This window comes from Atta colombica, unplaced genomic scaffold, assembly GCF_001594045.1.
Source record: "Atta colombica isolate Treedump-2 unplaced genomic scaffold, Acol1.0 scaffold12, whole genome shotgun sequence".
In the NCBI taxonomy this organism is placed as follows: Eukaryota; Metazoa; Arthropoda; class Insecta; order Hymenoptera; family Formicidae; genus Atta; species Atta colombica.
In genome coordinates this window covers 3571505-3589585 of record NW_017259206.1, presented here as the reverse complement: position 1 = coordinate 3589585, position 18081 = coordinate 3571505, and the positions used below count along the sequence as shown (strand labels likewise).

The window sequence follows — 18081 nt, the reverse complement described above, 5'->3', positions numbered from 1 at the left end:
ATATATATAAGATATATATATGTAGATATTATATATAAATATAAAACTGTTTTCGATAACTTCATATATCCAGTAAGTTTCAGTTTAGACATAAATTTAGATAACATTTGTATTCTAGTCTTAATAGACATATTATTCCAAGTTTTGAATCCTTTCTTAGCAGATTGATAGATTTTTTTATGTTGGTGCTGTAATAAATATATACATTAATTGATTAAAAGTTTAATATATGTTTTCTCAATTTTTTTAAATTTAAGGAAAGATTATAATATGTTTAATTAATCTAATAAAATAATTTAAAGATTAAGAAAACGTGTGCATTCTTACTATGTTGCATTTGCCCATAGACTGCCATTATGTTTCCAATATATGCCCTTTACAGGTTTTTGCCATGCACTATCATAAAAAAGGTTACCAATAGAAATATCGTTTATTTTTACAATAGGTGATAAATGTACTAAATTCATATTGGATTTTTTATTTTGATTAATTGATTCATTTTGATAAGTAATATTCGACATCGCAAATTCAGTATTTGTTAGATAATGTATAGATAGGTGTTTATAAATCCAAAGTAGTGTACTACCATGGAAATCCATATATGTATTTATAAATATTAAGTCACTCTGAATAATTGTGAAATAGAAAAAGAATTTTAATGAAATTCAAAATAATAACTCTCGGTGACATATACCTTTAAATAATTTAAATATACATTTATAGATAATGCTAAATTCTTCGCAGCTACAATATCTTCCGACCATATGGATATTATATTTATTATGTCGTCACATGAAAGAAATTGAATATCTTTCACTGATTGAAATGTATCAATAGTTATGGATAATTATGAACGATAATTCTTCATGAACTATACAAATTTCTCATTCACTCGTTTTTGCACCCATATTTTATGTAAAGGAAAGTGGTCTGTTATTATTAAACAATTAATAACTGCATACAAGTCCGAATCTTCTAAATACAAGTCCGAATCTTCTAAAATTATCATTTCATTCCTTGTATAAGATTTATCTGTATAAATACATTTTATATAAAAAATTTTAATTATAAAACAAAAACACATTTTTATAAATAATGGGCATTTTCCAGTAAGAGACAAATGACACAGTGAGTAGATCTAGTAAATCATTTCATCTTTGTTTATCATTGACGAACAATTAGGATGAAACAATTTTCTATGTTACAATCATATCAACTGTTGGAAAACGTCCAATATGAATAAATATTTCTTACCGTGTATTAGAATAGAACTTATTTTATCATATGTGTTTATATATTCTGTGATATATCTCTAAAAAACATAGAAAAAGATATTAAAAAAATATAAAACATTAATTTTAATATAAAAATTTCTCGATAAATAAGTATGAGAATAACTACCTTAGTGAAGAAAATTTGTTATATATATAGTTACATAAGACAATCTAGAAAAAATGAACTCATCACAGATCCTGTACACATCGTGATGAGTGTAATCACTAATAAACTGGGTATTTCATTAAAATCGTAATTTACAAAAACAATAAAAGTACACAATTTAAGCTATAAAACTTTCATAAATAATCAACTTAATACGTTTATTATTATGCTATCTGTTATTCTTATTTATCAGAAGAAAAAAACTAAAAATATAATCGTTCGTTAAGTTGTCTCTAAATGTTTAAGGATCATCTGAAGAGGATCTTCTTAATAAGTCGAAACATATATTGTCTATATATATTTAAATGTTCATTTAAATTTTAATTAAATCTTATTGTATTTTATTAATGTAACATTTTCAATCAATATTTTTTTATTCTTTTATGTCCTTTATAATATTTATTTAAATTGTAAAAATACAAACATAAATAATATTTTTCAATTTTGCAAATGCGAGAATAATATTACTGTAGGTACCTAAAGTTATTACTGATTTATTAGCGATTATCTGAGAATATTCAGTTAAATAGTGTAAAATAGTAGTAATCACATCTATATGTTTAAAAATAGATGAAAAAAATGGCATGTTCTGATATATTGTCTCTGTCAGTATCTGCAATCTGTGCAGAAATGAGAACATTAAATTAACAAAGATGAAAGCAACCTCTATGTCTTTTATTTCCATTTTAAAATTCTATCTTTATTTACCTCTTTACCATATCATCGTTAGATTGAAACCTACACTTTTGTATCATATCAAATATACCATCTAGCTTCTTCAATAGTTCCTAAAAAAATACGCATATAAAACAATATTATATGTTACATACAAAAATTGGAGATTCTTTTGGCAATAATATTAAATCTTATAAATTATCAACAATGTATTATTATACTGCACATATCAATACTCACTTTTTCTTTTTTATCATCATAATTTAGATTAGTATAATATTCATTTAAAATTTTCACTTGTTTCATGAATGTTAATCTAATTCTATAATATTTGGAAGAAAAAAGTAAATTACAATCGCTCCTTTTATGAAACAACACAAATTTATGGGGACGAAAAGATGGGAGGGGAGGAGGGGAGGGAAGTTTGAAATTTCTAGAAAATATTAGATGTACAACTTTGCTTCCGCCGTTTTTTTTTCCAAAATTCGAGGCTTTATTGTAAAAAACTGGTTATACATTTATGATTCAAAGTATTGTCCATCGCTGGCCACTATTTTCTCCCATCTTTCGGGTAGTGTACGAATCCCGCGTCGAAAAAAACTGGTCATCTTTTGAGGCTATCCACGAATCGATCCAATTTTTTACTTCTTCATAAGACCGGAAGTGCTGGTCAGCCAGGCCGTGTGCCATTGATCGAAACAAGTGATAGTCAGAGGGAGCAACGTCTGGAGAATACGGCGGGTGGGGTAGGACTTCCCATTTCAACGTTTCCAAGTAGTGTCTTGACCACTTTCGCAATATGGGGTCGAGCATGCAAAATCACTTTATCGTGTCTCTCGTAGTATTGCGGCCGTTTGTCTTTCAATGCTCGGCTCAAACGCATCAATTGCGTTCGATACCGATCGCCTGTGATTGTTTCAGTCGATTTTACAGTTTATAATACACTACGCCGAGCTGGTCCCACCAAATACAGAGCATGACCTTGGAGCCGTGAATATTCGGTTTAGCCGTGGAAGCTTGGTCGGGAACTCCTCATGATTTTCTGCGCTTGGGATTATCGTAATGAACCCATTTTTCGTCCCCAGTCACAATGCGATGCAGAAATCCCTTCCGTCTTTGCCTTTCAAGCAGCTGTTCACAAGCAAACAAACGCCATTCAACATTTCTCGGCTTCAATTCATATGGCACCCAATTTCCTTGCTTCTGAATCATTCCCATGGCTTTGAGGCGTTTTGAAATGGCTTGTTGAGTCACTCCCAATGATCGTGCCAATTCTTCTTGATTTTGAGTCTTGCTCAAGTAATGCCTCCAATTCTGCATCTTCGAAAACCTTCTCTCTTCCACCGCTATGCCGATCTTCGACGTCAAAATCACCGTTCTTGAAGCGTTGAAATCACTCACGACACGTTCTTTCACTAATAGCGGCCTCACCATAAGTATTCGAGAGCATTCGATGAGCCTCAGCTGCAGATTTCTTCATATTGAAGCAAAAAATTAAAACCTCCCGCAAATGACGAGAATTTGGCGTAAACTGACATTTTCAATCGAGAGTAACTTTATGATGCAGACACAAATCGACTAATGTTTCTATGGGATTATGTTAACAGATGCCCAAGTTTATTGTATGACAATCTATTTATTTCGACCACCGCTAAAGCCACCGTTTCGCTTACCGCTAAAGCCATCTATAGGAAAACGGCGGAAGCAAAGTTGTACACCTAATATAATATTCATATATAGAAGAAGTAGGGAGCAAATCATATATTGTTTATAGTCATATGTGATATTCGCAGCATGAAACATCCATGTTTAAAAGACATCTCTGGAACATTTTTCAGCAATAAATGTTACAACGTTCCTAAAATGTTGCTGAAATATCCCAAAATATTTTTTGGGATATTTCAGCTTATTGGAGAAATTATTTCAATAAAGTTCCTCGAGAAATAATTCACTTGCTCCTTTTGCCATTACGTTTTCTCCCTCAAATTTTTGCCATTCGTAAAATACAATATACAATATTTGTTATCTCATACAATATACAATATTTTTTATTATCTATTGCATTATTTCATATATATTTTTAGAAATTCGTTATATTTTAAATATATTTTTGAAAAAGTATATATTGTTAAATTCTCTAAATTTCATAAGTTTACTTTAAAAATTATAGAACGAAAAATTTCAGAATATTTTACAGTTTACAAATTATGTATAAAATTCTAGAAAAGATAACATGATATAGTTTTTCTCAGTATATATCTTATATTTCGATTAATATAAAAAATTTGAGAAATTTTCTAAGAAGGTATTAAATTATACAGAAATTCTGAAAAATCCTGAAATTAAATAAAAATTCTAAAAAATTATATAATTTTAAAAAATTTCACTAGAGAAAAACTACATGAACATGTTCGAACGTCGCGATTCGAAACACGAAAGTAATTAAAAATCGGGCAATGTGTTATCGGGCCAAGTTAACAGAAAGAACTCGATTGCACATATCATGTTGTTATTAACTTTTCGAAAATAGAGTAGAAATGTTCAGACAGATTGACAAAATATACTTTTTTGATAAGTCTAAAATTGACAATTTATGAAAAAATCGGAGTAATGTGTATGATGCAAGGTATCAGAGAATACAAAAAACAGATGGCTTTTTCAAAATCATCGAAGTTAATAAAGAAAAATTCTTCGAGGAGAAATGATGAGAATTATCCTGGATCTACAATTTTTTAAGGAATGAACGAATCACTCTCCTCGCATTCGATTGTAGTTGGTCAATTTCTTACAGTTTCCCAGCAAACGAGAATGAATTAAAATGGATTGAAATTTTTTTCTATTCGAATGCGTATTTAAATAGCGAATATTTTTTTTGGATTTAATTGGATTCAATTGGATTCAATTAGATTCAGTTGGATGCAATTGAAAAACTGCATTTCCTATTCAAAATTTTGAATTAAACAGTATTCACAATGTGTTGTGTGTGCACAGAAAAAGCTAATATTATTTTCAAATTGAAAGGCATAGAGATGTGCTCCATGCAATTCTTATAAATGAATAAAATGTTCAGGATTGAAAAGCATTCATTTTAATAGTTGTGAATCAATATTTCTGAAAATCTGAATTCATTTCAATTCATTTCAATCCATTCTCGTTTGCTGGATTGAAACTTAAAATATCTATTATAAGTTCGGACTTATGCGTGGTCTACAATGGGCAGTAGCAGTAGTGAAACTAATGGATTAAAAATACTTTTTCATAATAATTCATAATTCGATGTTCACTTTTAGCGTCAAAGCAGATTACGTGATAAAAATCAATATTAAGCGTCAGTTTCAATCAAAAAATTGTGACCTATTTTGATGCTAAAAATAAGCGTATATAGCAATTACACATGAGCCAGTTGCGCACAAGCCAATCACAGTACTAAAAAAAATATAAAAAAATTCCCTAGGCAGAAGTCGCTGTGATTGGCAGTGGGCAATTGAACTACGTGCAAATGAACTGTTCCAAAAATAAGCGTCGAGAGTCAGCATGAAAAGGAGTACCTTTAGGAGTCACTTTTAGGAATAAGCTTAGAAATCGAGCAATCATAGGCTGCGTTTAGCAGAACGTTTATTTTACAACTGTTGGAACTTTTCTTTACGCTGATTGGGTTATATTTTTAGATCAAGAGGAATGGTCCAATCTCTGCAGAGAATCATAAAATGGTTGCAAAACTGTTGTGTTCTGCTAAACGTAATTATAAATTATCTTCCTCACGAATGTGCCGTATGACTATTGAGTGATCTACAATGGCAGTATCAGTAATGGATGAGGCTGTAAAAGTAATGCTGATTTTATAATGAGTCGGTAGTTGGAAGTTCTTAATCGGTGAAGTTGGCTATTGGTCAACTTTATCGGTAAGACTTAGGCCGGGTTCACATTTTGACGGAAAAGTGAAAAACGAAAAAGTGGAAACCAATCGGAACTTACAATCGTAATAGGCGGTACATTTCACTTGTTTGCTTCTATCTTTCCGCAAGTTCTGATTGGCTTCCTCTTTTCCGCTTTCCGTTTTTCCATCAACCCAGCTTTAGGATTATTGATTACTGACCTCATAGAATCAGCATAAAGCGGGGAGCACAGACTCTTGCATAACACATAACGCATAAGAAAATTAAAGTCTTTCGTTTCCTTCCTTTTCATAAAATAAAGAATTCTGATTGGTTGAACTCCTTATGTCTTATGTGTTATGCGTTTTGCAAGAGTCTGTGCTCCCTGCTTTATCCTCGGATTCCTTGTTTTGTTGATAATCTCAAAAATTTTCCCAGGGCCGGCCGTCTTCGATAGACAGGGAGCATAGATGGGGAGCATAAAAAATTTTATATAATAATATATATACTTTAAATAAATCTATTTGTTAAATTTGTTTTTACGTGCTTTCCTCTTATATGATATTCTAAGTACTTCTAGAAATTACACATATATGTTGCTTATTCAGTTTGCAAATAAAGAACCAACGAAAGTTGTTATTTTGTCATATTGTAAGTTTGATGGGACACTTTGATAATGAAAATTTTTTAATGAATGAAAATTAACGAATGGAAACTATTTTAGATTATTTAGATTAAAAAAAGAACGCGTGTATGTCGGCATCGTATTTATTTGTTTTATTCCAAACACATATGTATAATATATATGTAGTATCACACGTGCGATGGAGATGCGAATGTTTTTACACGTTACCTCATAATTGCTAGTCATAAATCTTCTTTGTGAGAATATAGTATGTTGAACGTTACATTTCTAATTCGTGTAATAAAAATACACTTGCACTTACGTACAACATTCAAGAGAAATGATAAATCACGTGAGCTAACCTTTTCGTACTGTGCACATCACATTCGAAAGAGACAGTCGCATTCATCTCCAGCCAGTGGTCCCTGGAATGTATTGTTTTTCGGAACGAGTAATTTTTCTCTGGAAAGTTTACGAAGCTTGTATAATGAATAGTTAGTACCAACTTTACCGATAGTTTATTTTTTTAATTTTATTTAATAGGTAATTAAATATTATAATAGAAGAAATGTGAATACTTATTGTTCTTTTTTTTTAATTTACAGCAGAGCCAAGAAACTCTGTCGATTAGAAGTCGTATCAGTGTGTAAAGAGAAAAAGAATGTTATTGTACAGTATGCAGAGGAGAAGGGAATCGTTGTTAAAGAATGGCCTCTTGAAAACAATCCACAGGATTTTCATATCGGGATAGTTGTCGCCTTTGGCCATCTGATACCATTAAATATTATAAATTCTTTTCCACTGTAAGTCACTTTATTTATTCACATGTATTCAATCTATAAATTGTTATTAATATACCTATTAATATACCTATTTTTTGTCGTAGTGGTATGTTAAATGTTCATAATAGTCTATTGCCACGATGGAGAGGAGCAGCTCCAGACATTTATACCTTAATGAAAGGAGACACACAGACAGGAATTACAATCATGAGGATAGCAGAAAAGTAAAGTCTTTTAAAAATTTGTTTCTTAATATTATTTTTGAAAGATCAGCACATAGTTTGAAACATTTTCTCTTGCTCCTATTTTCTTTTTATTGTTTTCAGTAGGTCTCAGGAGATTTTAGTCATATTTTGTTTAAATTAATATATAGTGAGGTTTTACTTTTCTCCAACACAAAAGATTTTATAGATATTATGTATATATTTCATTATTTTTCTAATTTTTTAGTTGATAAAGAAACATAAAAAGTTATTTGCATTCAAGTTTTATTGGTAGAAGAATGAATATTACAATCTTAATATTATTTCGATTGCACCATTTAAATCAATAGACGGTTCTTTATTACTTCTATGTTACTGCAGGTTTGATACTGGAGACATAGTAACACAGGAAAAGATAGATATTCATGCAGATGAAACTCGACCAGAATTAAATATGAAGTTAGCAAAGCTGGGTGCGAATGTTCTAATTGATGTGATAGGAAAATTGCCACAGGTATTATCTTCCTCGAGGCCTCAGGGAAAATTAGGTGTGACGTATGGTAATTTGTTTTTGCTGCTGTACTAAGCGACAAAATACATTAATATTTAACTACTTAAATTATTTCTTGATGATTACACTTTGTAGCACCTAAAGTTGCATCAAAGACCTCTTTAGTGAAATGGGACGAGATGACGGCGAAGAACGTTTATGATCTGCAGCGTGCTCTTCTAGGATTGTACCCATTAAAAACCAAGTTTGATGGTGTAACTATAAAATTGTTGGATGTCCGGCAGACGTCGAAACCGGAAGATGGAAGAAATGTGGATATACCAGGTAATTAATCATTATTCCTGCATGATTCGCTGTGATACTAAGTAAGTACCAAGGATTGGAAACAGTTTATTCCTAGGAAGAAAATGAATTATCTGAAAATATAATTATTGTATATTTGAAGATGAGATGTGCATGATTAATGTGGTAAGCCTCTTCCAGGTTTCGCAAGATTTGATCGGAAAAGTAATGCGTTAGTTATCACATGTAAAGGATCAAGTTGGATCTCAACAATGAAAGTAATTGTGAAAGGTCATTCAGTTATGAGTGCATTACAGTTTAGAAATGGATTTATACGGGGCAGAAAGAAAGACTGGATATTATTTCAGAGTAATGTTACATAATCTATAGCGCTGCTTCTGACATCAATGCTACTCTTTTGTAAATATATGACAATTTCATTGAGAAACAGATAGTGAATATTAAATTTTTATTTACTACAATAATAAAATTTAATTTAGAATGTACAAAATGTAATATTAACGCAGTGACTATTGTGAGAATAATAAATTATTTATCACATGTCAATGTTTCTTTAAATACTGAATATGATGAATTGCTTTTTGCTCATTTCTGATGATTTTGCATGTAAAATAATATCAAAGTTCTTGTCTCATGCGAAAATATTCTTTTGTATATTCCTTTTATTTCTCTCTTTATAATTTATTTAATATCTAATAATTTATTTAATATCTTTTATCATAGAATTCCTATATAAAACTACAAAGCATTACAAAAAAAATCAGTAAAAGAAACAACGAGAAATAAGTAGCGTGAACTATGCTAAATTTCAAATAAATCAGTTTTAAGTGGAATTGCAGTAAATTTTCGTAGAATTCATTTTTCTTCAAATTACAGCAAAGTTTCTCTCTTCTATGTGTTCTCGTGTCTTACAAACAGGGACTTGGATCGAAATTACATTATGGATTAAAATTTCGGTTGCTTACTTTGGCTGGTAATTATGGTCCGAAAATACTCAACTTTCAGTTTCAATGTCGATTCCAGTTCTTTTGAATTTCCAGTATAACTATGATCGTTATATAATTACCGAAAACAGAAACTGAAAAGGACTGAAATCCAAACAAACTCGGTATGGTAAAAGAAACTAAAAGTTGGATTTAGCCTCGGACTGTTATCTGAATCGAATTTTTCGGTCCGAGTCTCTGCTTACAAAAAAACAGAATAACACTGAATAACTTATTTATATAAACGTAGAATTGGAGCTGCAGATAGAAAATTGTTGATATTAAGTCTCAGTTTCAGAGGCCTGAAATGAAAGAAATATTTTTACTATAAAAGTCTCTTTCTTTTATTGTGTTTAATGTGCCAATGATATATCCACATTGACAATAAGCGGAAGACACAAAATGGAGTTCAGAATGCTTCAAGATATCATTCTATTTTGCTGTACATCACAAAAAAATAAAAATAAATATTATATAATAATTTAATTTACATTGGATAAAAAATTTTTTGTTCCTATTCCCCTGTAATATTAATTTTTTAATTTTCATAAGACGATATATCTATCTTTTCTATTTAATTCACCTCGAGAAACCAGCTCAAATCAATTTATTCATGTAGAGATTAAAGTACTTTATATTTTGTCATAATTTTAGTTTATTGTCTCTATTATCAATGTATATGTCTCTATTGTCAATGTATGTGCAATTCGTTCTCTCTTAATTAAATGTTAAATGGATAGAAAAAGAGAAATTATTATCTATATTATAATTACATTATAAAAAATAGTTTCTTTTACACACATTGTATTGCTATTTAAAAACTTCTATAAATGTATATAGAGACAAAATAGAAAGTACATTAATATTAAAAAATTGGTGTGTCTATGGGCAGTGTAAAAATTTATGAACTTACACTAGGATCGCAGTCGGCACAGTGCCACGAATATCCTCTCCTTTTTGGAGATTTTTTCACAGGAGGATCTAAGCATGTAAAGTGATAGCACTTCTTACATTCGTCACACCTGCAAGAATTAAATACACGACATAAAAAGTTATAATAATATTCAATTTTAGCGTCTATAATTTTAAAATTCTAATTATCACTTAATATAGTACTAACATAACGAGATTTTGATTGGTGCCGGGAGTATCACAGACGTTACATTGTGTCATAAGGTCTGTATCTTTCCCTCTCTTCGTTCCCGTTGACAGTCGACCACTGCTATTCACAGATACATTTACTGGAGGTACATTTGCAGCCGGAGGTGGCACAGGTGGTGGTGGTGGCAATGTAATTTCAGTACTCGAAGTGGCTACAAACATTTGCGGGCTCGATTCCGAGTCTGTGTGACCTTCCGGTCGACGAATTGGTTTTATCTATATTTAATTAATTAATATTATTAATGTTCAAATCAACGTAGTGGTAAAGTGGAAAAATAATAGATACTTTTATTGTAATCCTTCTATGAATCTCTGGTTGGCTTTGAATTTCTGGATTTTCTATATCTAAACTTTTTCTTTTATGCTTTCTTTTTCTCTGTTTGATTCCAGTTATCGGATCTGGAGAATATCTTTTATGCTTCTCCCTAAGAAATATTAAGTATTTATATGTATTATGTATTATGTATATTAAATAATTTAATACTTATTTAAATACGATGAACATATAAATTATTTCTTCCGATCATTTCGCACCTTCTCCTTTTTTTCCCACTTCTTTGAGAAACCACTTCCGTTCCATCCGCTGAAGCTACCATGTATTCTGGTGAACCTTCTCTTATGGCGATATTATTAACAGATTGTTGATTGTATACCGACTCAGATATTTGCGTAGATTCTACGGTTGACGGTTGCGGTCCCACTGGTTTAATAGTTAGCTGTAAAATTTTTTATATCTATATTTTATACCTATACTACCCCAGAGTTAAATCTTAATCTTCATTTATTTATAAAATAAGTATAATATAAACAATAATAGAGTAGTAATACCATATTAAAATCAACCATATCAAAATAAATACCTTTGGTGTTGTATGTGTGTCAGGAGTAGTAATGTTTGTTACATTACTGATAGAATTTTTTGATGTAGTAGGCGTGTTTGACGTCATGGCTGCTTGCACTTCTTGTGGTGGTGTAGGCATCGAATTAGCCTCATCCTTACAATGTCTTAATTTACGTGGTGCCGATGTATCCACACGTTCCACTTCTGATCCCGAGGATTCCTTATCGCATTCGGAACATTGCCTGCAAATTACAACATTAAAAAATGTAATGAAATTGGAATGTCAAACATTTATGTTTTCATACATACCATCCCATTTGTCTCGTTTTCTTAGGCATTCGTGCTAAAGGGGGGCTTAAACAAGATAGATGATAGTGCAAATGGCATGTGTCGCATTTAGCGAGAAGATGTTGATTAGTTGAACGTCTACAAATGCCGCATTGATGTCGTAAGGTTGTCAGCTCACTTTTGTGATTTTGTTCTTGCGCTTGGCTGCTCAACACTCTACCCTCACGTATACCTTCAGCACCTTTACCCACAGGGAGTGGAAATCCAACACCCATCTTCAAAGCAGCTGCTGTAGGCACACCTAAGCCTGTACCTGTAGAAAGCTCTTCGTGTATCGATTGCTTTTAAAGATTTAAACTCTATAACTTACCAAGCGTGGGTGCTATTCTTGGCTTTACAAGATCAGCGATCGATGGCAGAGATTTCACGAAACCGGCGCTTTTAAGTACTTGATGATACAATTCTATCTTTTCTTTCAATGTCACATTCACTCTAATCTGTTCTTCATTATCCTTCATCACTTCGTCATATTTTCTATCAAGTCTCTGTTGTTCGTTTAATAACTGTGAGTTAATGTCAAGAAGTTCTTGCAATCGTCTCTTCATCGATGTTACGCGTAAGTTGCGATCCAAATAATAACCAATAAATTCTACGCTGAAAGCGGGAGCAATATGCCATTTTTTTCTAACATCTACTAACGCCACCAATTGAGACTCTTGTGCTTCCAGAGCAGCCGTATCAACACCCATTAGTTCAGCCTTTCGTGCCAATTGACGACAAGCGGAAGCAGATGTAGTTAATAAACGTGGCATCTTTTGCGTAGGTACTATAATTAATACCTACTTAGAAATGTATTTAAGAATAGATATGTATTTGTTAAGAAATATTATTAAAACTTACCCCATGGTGGCGGACGCGATGCTTTGTGAGCTAAATACTTGTGTCTGTGCTTGGCCAATTTTCTTTGAATTCTACGTTGTTCATCCGAATCTAAATGATTAGGTTGTTTCAAAATCTGTTGCCGATACTGTGCACGCATTTGTAAAGCTAGCCAATTACGTCTACGTCTACGAACGAGGGATTTATCAGAATGTAATTTGCAATGTGCGTAAAATGGATCAGCTTGATCGACTTCTTCACTGTGTGCTTCGGATAATAAACCATCTCTTTGTGCACTATAAAAATGATATCTTGTATTTTATATTTGTAATACACATAAATTGTGACAAATAATAATCTTCAGATGTATTGTTAATAAAAGTATTACCAGGTTACATGAAAATATGTATGACACATTCCAGCATCACATTCAATGCACACACCGGTGCGTGCGTAACATGAATCTTCACACAAAGAACATGTTTTTGCACCCCATTTACTATATGCCATTTCAAATAATGTCACGCTTGACAAACGATCGACCTAAGATACACACATATTTAAATTAGTATTTAAAAATCATAAATATAAAAAATTACACAATACAAGATTTACTTACTTCACCAAAAGCGACACCAGGCACGTATAGAGCACACACTAAATGAACCCATTTTCCGACATCTGTTTCTTTAAAAATTCCACCCTTGTTAGGACAGAGTTCACACGATGGATCTTCGATTCCTGCGCTACAGGCTTCGCAGAACCATGGTGCCGATTGACATAAAGAGTCAGTGCTTGAAAAACTTTCTACGTCAGATACGCCGTAACAGCCTAAAATTTTTGTTCGTAAAACAAATGTAAATAAAAATTAAAAAAAGAACAGGTGTACTTATGTTTTCAATTAATGTACCTTCATGAACACTGACTCCACAACCATCACATTCTACAATTTCGTTTATGTCATCACTCCTGTCTCCCAAGCAACCACAGCAAATTAATACTTTATTTAGTTTATCATCAAGAGGTGCACCCTTCAGAGCTTGTTGACGAGCTTGCTCAATCACATCTCCCACAGTTAAGCCAGTACCATCTTTTCCTCTCAATAATGGATCTTCCAATGAATCGTCAGATTCTTCAGATGCATCTTCTTCTTCTTCTATAAAAATATATATTAAACAACCATTATTTACTAGATTAAATAAATTTCTTTATTTCTTTGTATATTATTTTTACAACAAAGCCTACTTTATAAAATAATATTTTATAATATGTATTTTATAATTTGTCTTTGCAATTTGCTGTTTGTTTTTTTCTTCCATGTCATCAACATGGAAGAAAAATATAAAAGGACAAAAACGTGACTGCAAAGTTTTATGAATTTGATTTTATGTTTATTAAATTATCAGTAAAGTATATTTAAAAAAAACCAAACTCTAGAATGTTAGCTATGTCTTAATAAATATCAGAAATAATAACATTCAAAATTTGATCACCTTCAGTTTTGATACAACCTTTAAGATGCTACAGCAATAATATTTTTCCACACATAATTCTTTTAGGCAGTCTTCAACTCACTAACTGATGAAAATCTTTTAGTTCAAAAATTTTTTAATAAACAAGATGTAACTAACTCTCCAATTTGTTTTTTTTTTTAAATTAGGCTTGTCCAACACTTTGCTCGTGAGCTGAAACGCTTCCACCTGTTCGCCGTCTCAGCGAGAATAATAAAAGATAAACGCCTGAAAGATTCCACTGAATTCAGGCCTATCCACAAGCGTCATAGAAATCTAATCTATCATCAGTTATTATAAAAATCACTGATGATGATCAGATTAAAGGTTGAAACGTTTGATTAAATTTTATTATAATTTTTGGGTGTCACAGACAAGTATAATGAACAAAATAAAAATATCTACTATAATTGCAAATTAAGAAAGGTTCCCTTTTGACTCCTTCTTTCTTGCTTAGACAGACTTGAATCAGGCGAAATCTTGGCATCTATCCTTTGTTATTTTCGAGACGGAGATGTGGAAGTATTTCAGTTTACAAGCAAAGTATTGGACAGATCTATTTTAAATATATGTTGCTATTCACATAGCAAAATGATATTATTTGTTATCAGCTTGCTATCTAGGTAATGATTTGGGTTGCATCCAAAAATTATTCAGATGCAATCAGGGATCATTTATTTATCACTAGGTACTTGATGTTTTCCAGCAAGAAATACAGTGTAATATGTATAATGTAACAGTGTAATATAGTGATCATTTCATTTTTGTTTAATATTGGTGAAATAAGGATGTAATGACTGTGTTACACTGAGTCTCTTGCTGGAAATTCCATGTAATTTTATCCTTTGTTTAACATTCATTAAACAACAAGGATAAAATAATATCTGGATGCATCTAGGTAAAATTTCTAAATAGCTTTGATAAATGTATAAAGTTTTGTAGTTAAACCTTTTTTTCACTCTGTAGTATATAAAATACTTCGTACATCGCAGCATCAATAATACTAGCTTACCTTTTCCATCATTAGAATCTACAGAATCATCATCTGATTCTTCGCAATGATCCTCGATTCTAAAATCACTATCATCTGAGCTCTCACCAAGATCAAAGTCAAGCAAAGACTGCTGTGCTGATTCAACTGGTTTTACCCTTCTCTTCTTGGGGTCTCTTTCAACTGCAAAGAGCAATAAGATTGATTTTTGCTAAATATCTAAATATATTTCAAGAAAACTTTGGTCGATGTATATTAATCCAAAGCTAATATGCAGAAATATTTAATAATTAATAACGTAAAGGAAGCTATTGATTTGATATTTTTATAAAAAAGAAATGTATAATACAGGCAGTTTTAGGTTATGTTTACTTAATTTCTCTAAACATACATGTGCTAGTCATGATGATCTTGTAGTATCTCAGGAAAACTTTTATCAAAATCGGAGTAATCCTTCGCACAATTCTATCTACACTCTTTTAAATCAAATATTCCAATGTATTAGTGTAACTACATTTTTTGGGAAGTCCTTCATCAAACACGCCACTCGCAAAACCACATACGGGTGATACGGGTACGCGCGCGCGTTCTATTACCGATAATACGTTAGGTTAATTTTACGTGTCAGCAAATGAGGTTGCCATAATAATAAAGTACTTGATTATGGTTATTATTATGCATTCATAAAGGACAAACCGGCTTGTTATTATCATAATGCTGACGTAGATTTAATAATGTATTGATTGCAATAATAACGGTAATGACAGAACTACGAATACATATATGCGCGCGCGCGCGCAAGAGAGAGAGAGAGAGAGAGAGAGAGAGAGAGAGAGAGAAAGAGAGAATATCACCCACAGAGTACTCACACCACAGTTTATAAATACAATGGATATTAATAAATCTGCTAGGACATGTAATTGTTTCAATGCATTTAATACAATGCATTAATCAAATTATACAATTAATATTGTTTACAATGTTTGCTTAATAACTTGAACAATAAATTCACGATAGATTAAATCATAATAGTAACAATATAGCGGAAAAAATAGAAGAATACAAAATAGAAGAATAAATATCATATAGAAAAAATAAATATAGAAAAAAAGAAACTTATTTAAATATTGAAAACATTTATACAATATTTAAGATACTAATAATACAATATAAAAGAGATCCGCTCAATTAATTCAAATTATCCACAAATTGGATCTTATCTTAATTCATAAGAAGGAACATAAATACAATATGAATACACTGTACTCATGTTTAATCACTGAAAATTATGTATTTATTTGATATAAGTTGAAATGATCTGCAAATTATTCTTTTGCAGTTTATCTTAGGTTTAACCTAGATTATATCGTTTTCTACTTGATAAATCTTGATAGACAGCTCGTAAAACAAAGCAATTTTCGCTTGACTTCGGTTTTCGAATCTGAAAATGGCAAGAAGAATTCATGGGATTTCAGATACGCGGACTATTCTATACTCCATCGACTCCAATGTCTCTCGCGGGCCGGCACGACATGATCCCTAAGTACCGCATCTATGGAACATAATCACGGGAATTATTCGCATACAATATTGGAGCAACTCACTCATTGTTTTGTACAGAAATCCGACGTCGTCGTCCTGTGACATTTCTTCGCCACGAACACTGCACACCAGGTGGAACGGAATGGTTCCTCCTTGGAAAGTATTTACGCAGCGTTCAGCTTTCCTCGGATATTCACTGTCTTGAGAGCAAGTCAAAGTTCGCAGGGATATTGAATGATAGCAGAAAAGTGAAATTGTTGTTTCACCCGGCGTTGATCCTGATCACAACAGCGTCCATACATCCGACGACGCGGCGCCGATGCGCCATGTTGCACGAGTCCTTCCGCGGGAAGTTCAATCTTTTTCATGCGCAAGAAAAAAACTTTTGCTAATAACGTTTGTTATTTTTGCACTGTATACTGAGAGGTCTGTATACTGTATTATTACATCCATAAAGAGAGGAGTATTGAGAGAATGAGAAATAGAAGGATTCACTTTATTGTATACTAATTATAAAATCCTTAAGTATCCTTCTTTTCATCCTTTCTGTTTTACGCGAGATTGATCTGTTTGCGAAAAAAAGACATAGTATCGCAAATTCAATATGCATGTATTAATCTATAAATATTCATATTATCTATTGTAAGTCAACTATAAAATTTATACATAGAGAAGAAAATGATGTGTATTAAGAATATATATATTTTCATATAATCGCTAATTAATTTGTAATTAGACTTAACCTAATGTAAAAATTGTATTTTTCTAGCTGTGATTAAATAATCACTAAACTAATAGAGTTGTAGTAATTGTAGTGAATAACTTTTAGATCCAGTTTTTAATTTTCTTATTAATTTGTGGTAACTAGACTGAATCTGTTAGTATAAAACATTGTATTTTTCTAGTTATGATTATATAATTAATACTGTGGTCAAAGTCTCGCTATAAATGCTTTAAAGCGTTTAATAGACCAATTAGAAGAAAGAATTTTGCAAACTGACCAATTAAAAAACGCTTCAAAGCGTTTGTAGCATCACGTTCACGTACTTGAATTGATGGTTTTATTCTGATTTTATGAGTCGATAGTTAATAATCCTAAGTTTTATGAAGTTAACCAATAGTCAACTTGTACGACTAACGCTGATTGGTCAACTTCATCGATTAATAAGACTACAGATTCATTGTAAAATCAGTATTATACTGTGATAACTTTAAAAGTTATTCGCTACAAAATTAATTTAATGATTATTTATAGTTAGAAAAACACAATTTTTAAATTATCATCAAGTTGAATGAGGTTAATTACAACTAGATAATGAAAAACTAGGCTTAAAGGTACAATGAATTTAAGTTCATTGTAAGATTGCATTCGATGGAAATTTTTTATTGAGATTATTTATTAGTCAATAAAATTCTTTATTTTGCAATGTAGAATAATTAATATAATTTTATAATATTTTAGTATTATATT

At 31.3% G+C, this 18081-nt stretch overlaps 2 protein-coding genes and 1 pseudogene across 3 annotated transcripts; 1 reads left to right on the top strand and 2 right to left on the bottom strand.

The window, feature by feature from the left end:
- Positions 1-3800, bottom strand: part of LOC108694228 — a 4361-nt pseudogene extending 561 nt beyond the window's left edge.
- A 3085-nt stretch (positions 3801-6885) lies between these two features.
- Positions 6886-8914, top strand: LOC108694512 (methionyl-tRNA formyltransferase, mitochondrial). The gene is made up of 6 exons (XM_018204071.1): positions 6886-7109; positions 7221-7418; positions 7502-7621; positions 7982-8160; positions 8247-8435; positions 8595-8914. Exons 1-6 carry the CDS (start codon positions 6886-6888, stop codon positions 8774-8776), a joined length of 1092 nt encoding a protein of 363 aa, XP_018059560.1. The 3' UTR covers positions 8777-8914.
- LOC108694511 (PHD finger protein 14) lies at positions 8425-15652 on the bottom strand. 2 transcript variants are annotated; one of them, XM_018204070.1, is made up of 14 exons: positions 15460-15652; positions 15090-15251; positions 13477-13722; positions 13186-13397; positions 12955-13109; positions 12588-12862; positions 12058-12513; positions 11709-12000; positions 11419-11641; positions 11093-11274; positions 10845-10983; positions 10518-10774; positions 10311-10419; positions 8425-8507 (listed from the first exon to the last, which is right to left on the bottom strand). In XM_018204070.1, the coding sequence occupies exons 1-14, from the start codon at positions 15470-15472 to the stop codon at positions 8502-8504; spliced, it is 2727 nt and encodes a 908-aa protein (XP_018059559.1). In that variant the 5' UTR covers positions 15473-15652; the 3' UTR covers positions 8425-8501. The 2 variants fall into 2 exon arrangements, with proteins under 2 accessions (XP_018059559.1, XP_018059558.1); XM_018204069.1 differs by lacking the exon at positions 8425-8507 and adding an exon at positions 9210-9699.
- Between the last annotated feature and the right edge of the window lie 2429 nt (positions 15653-18081).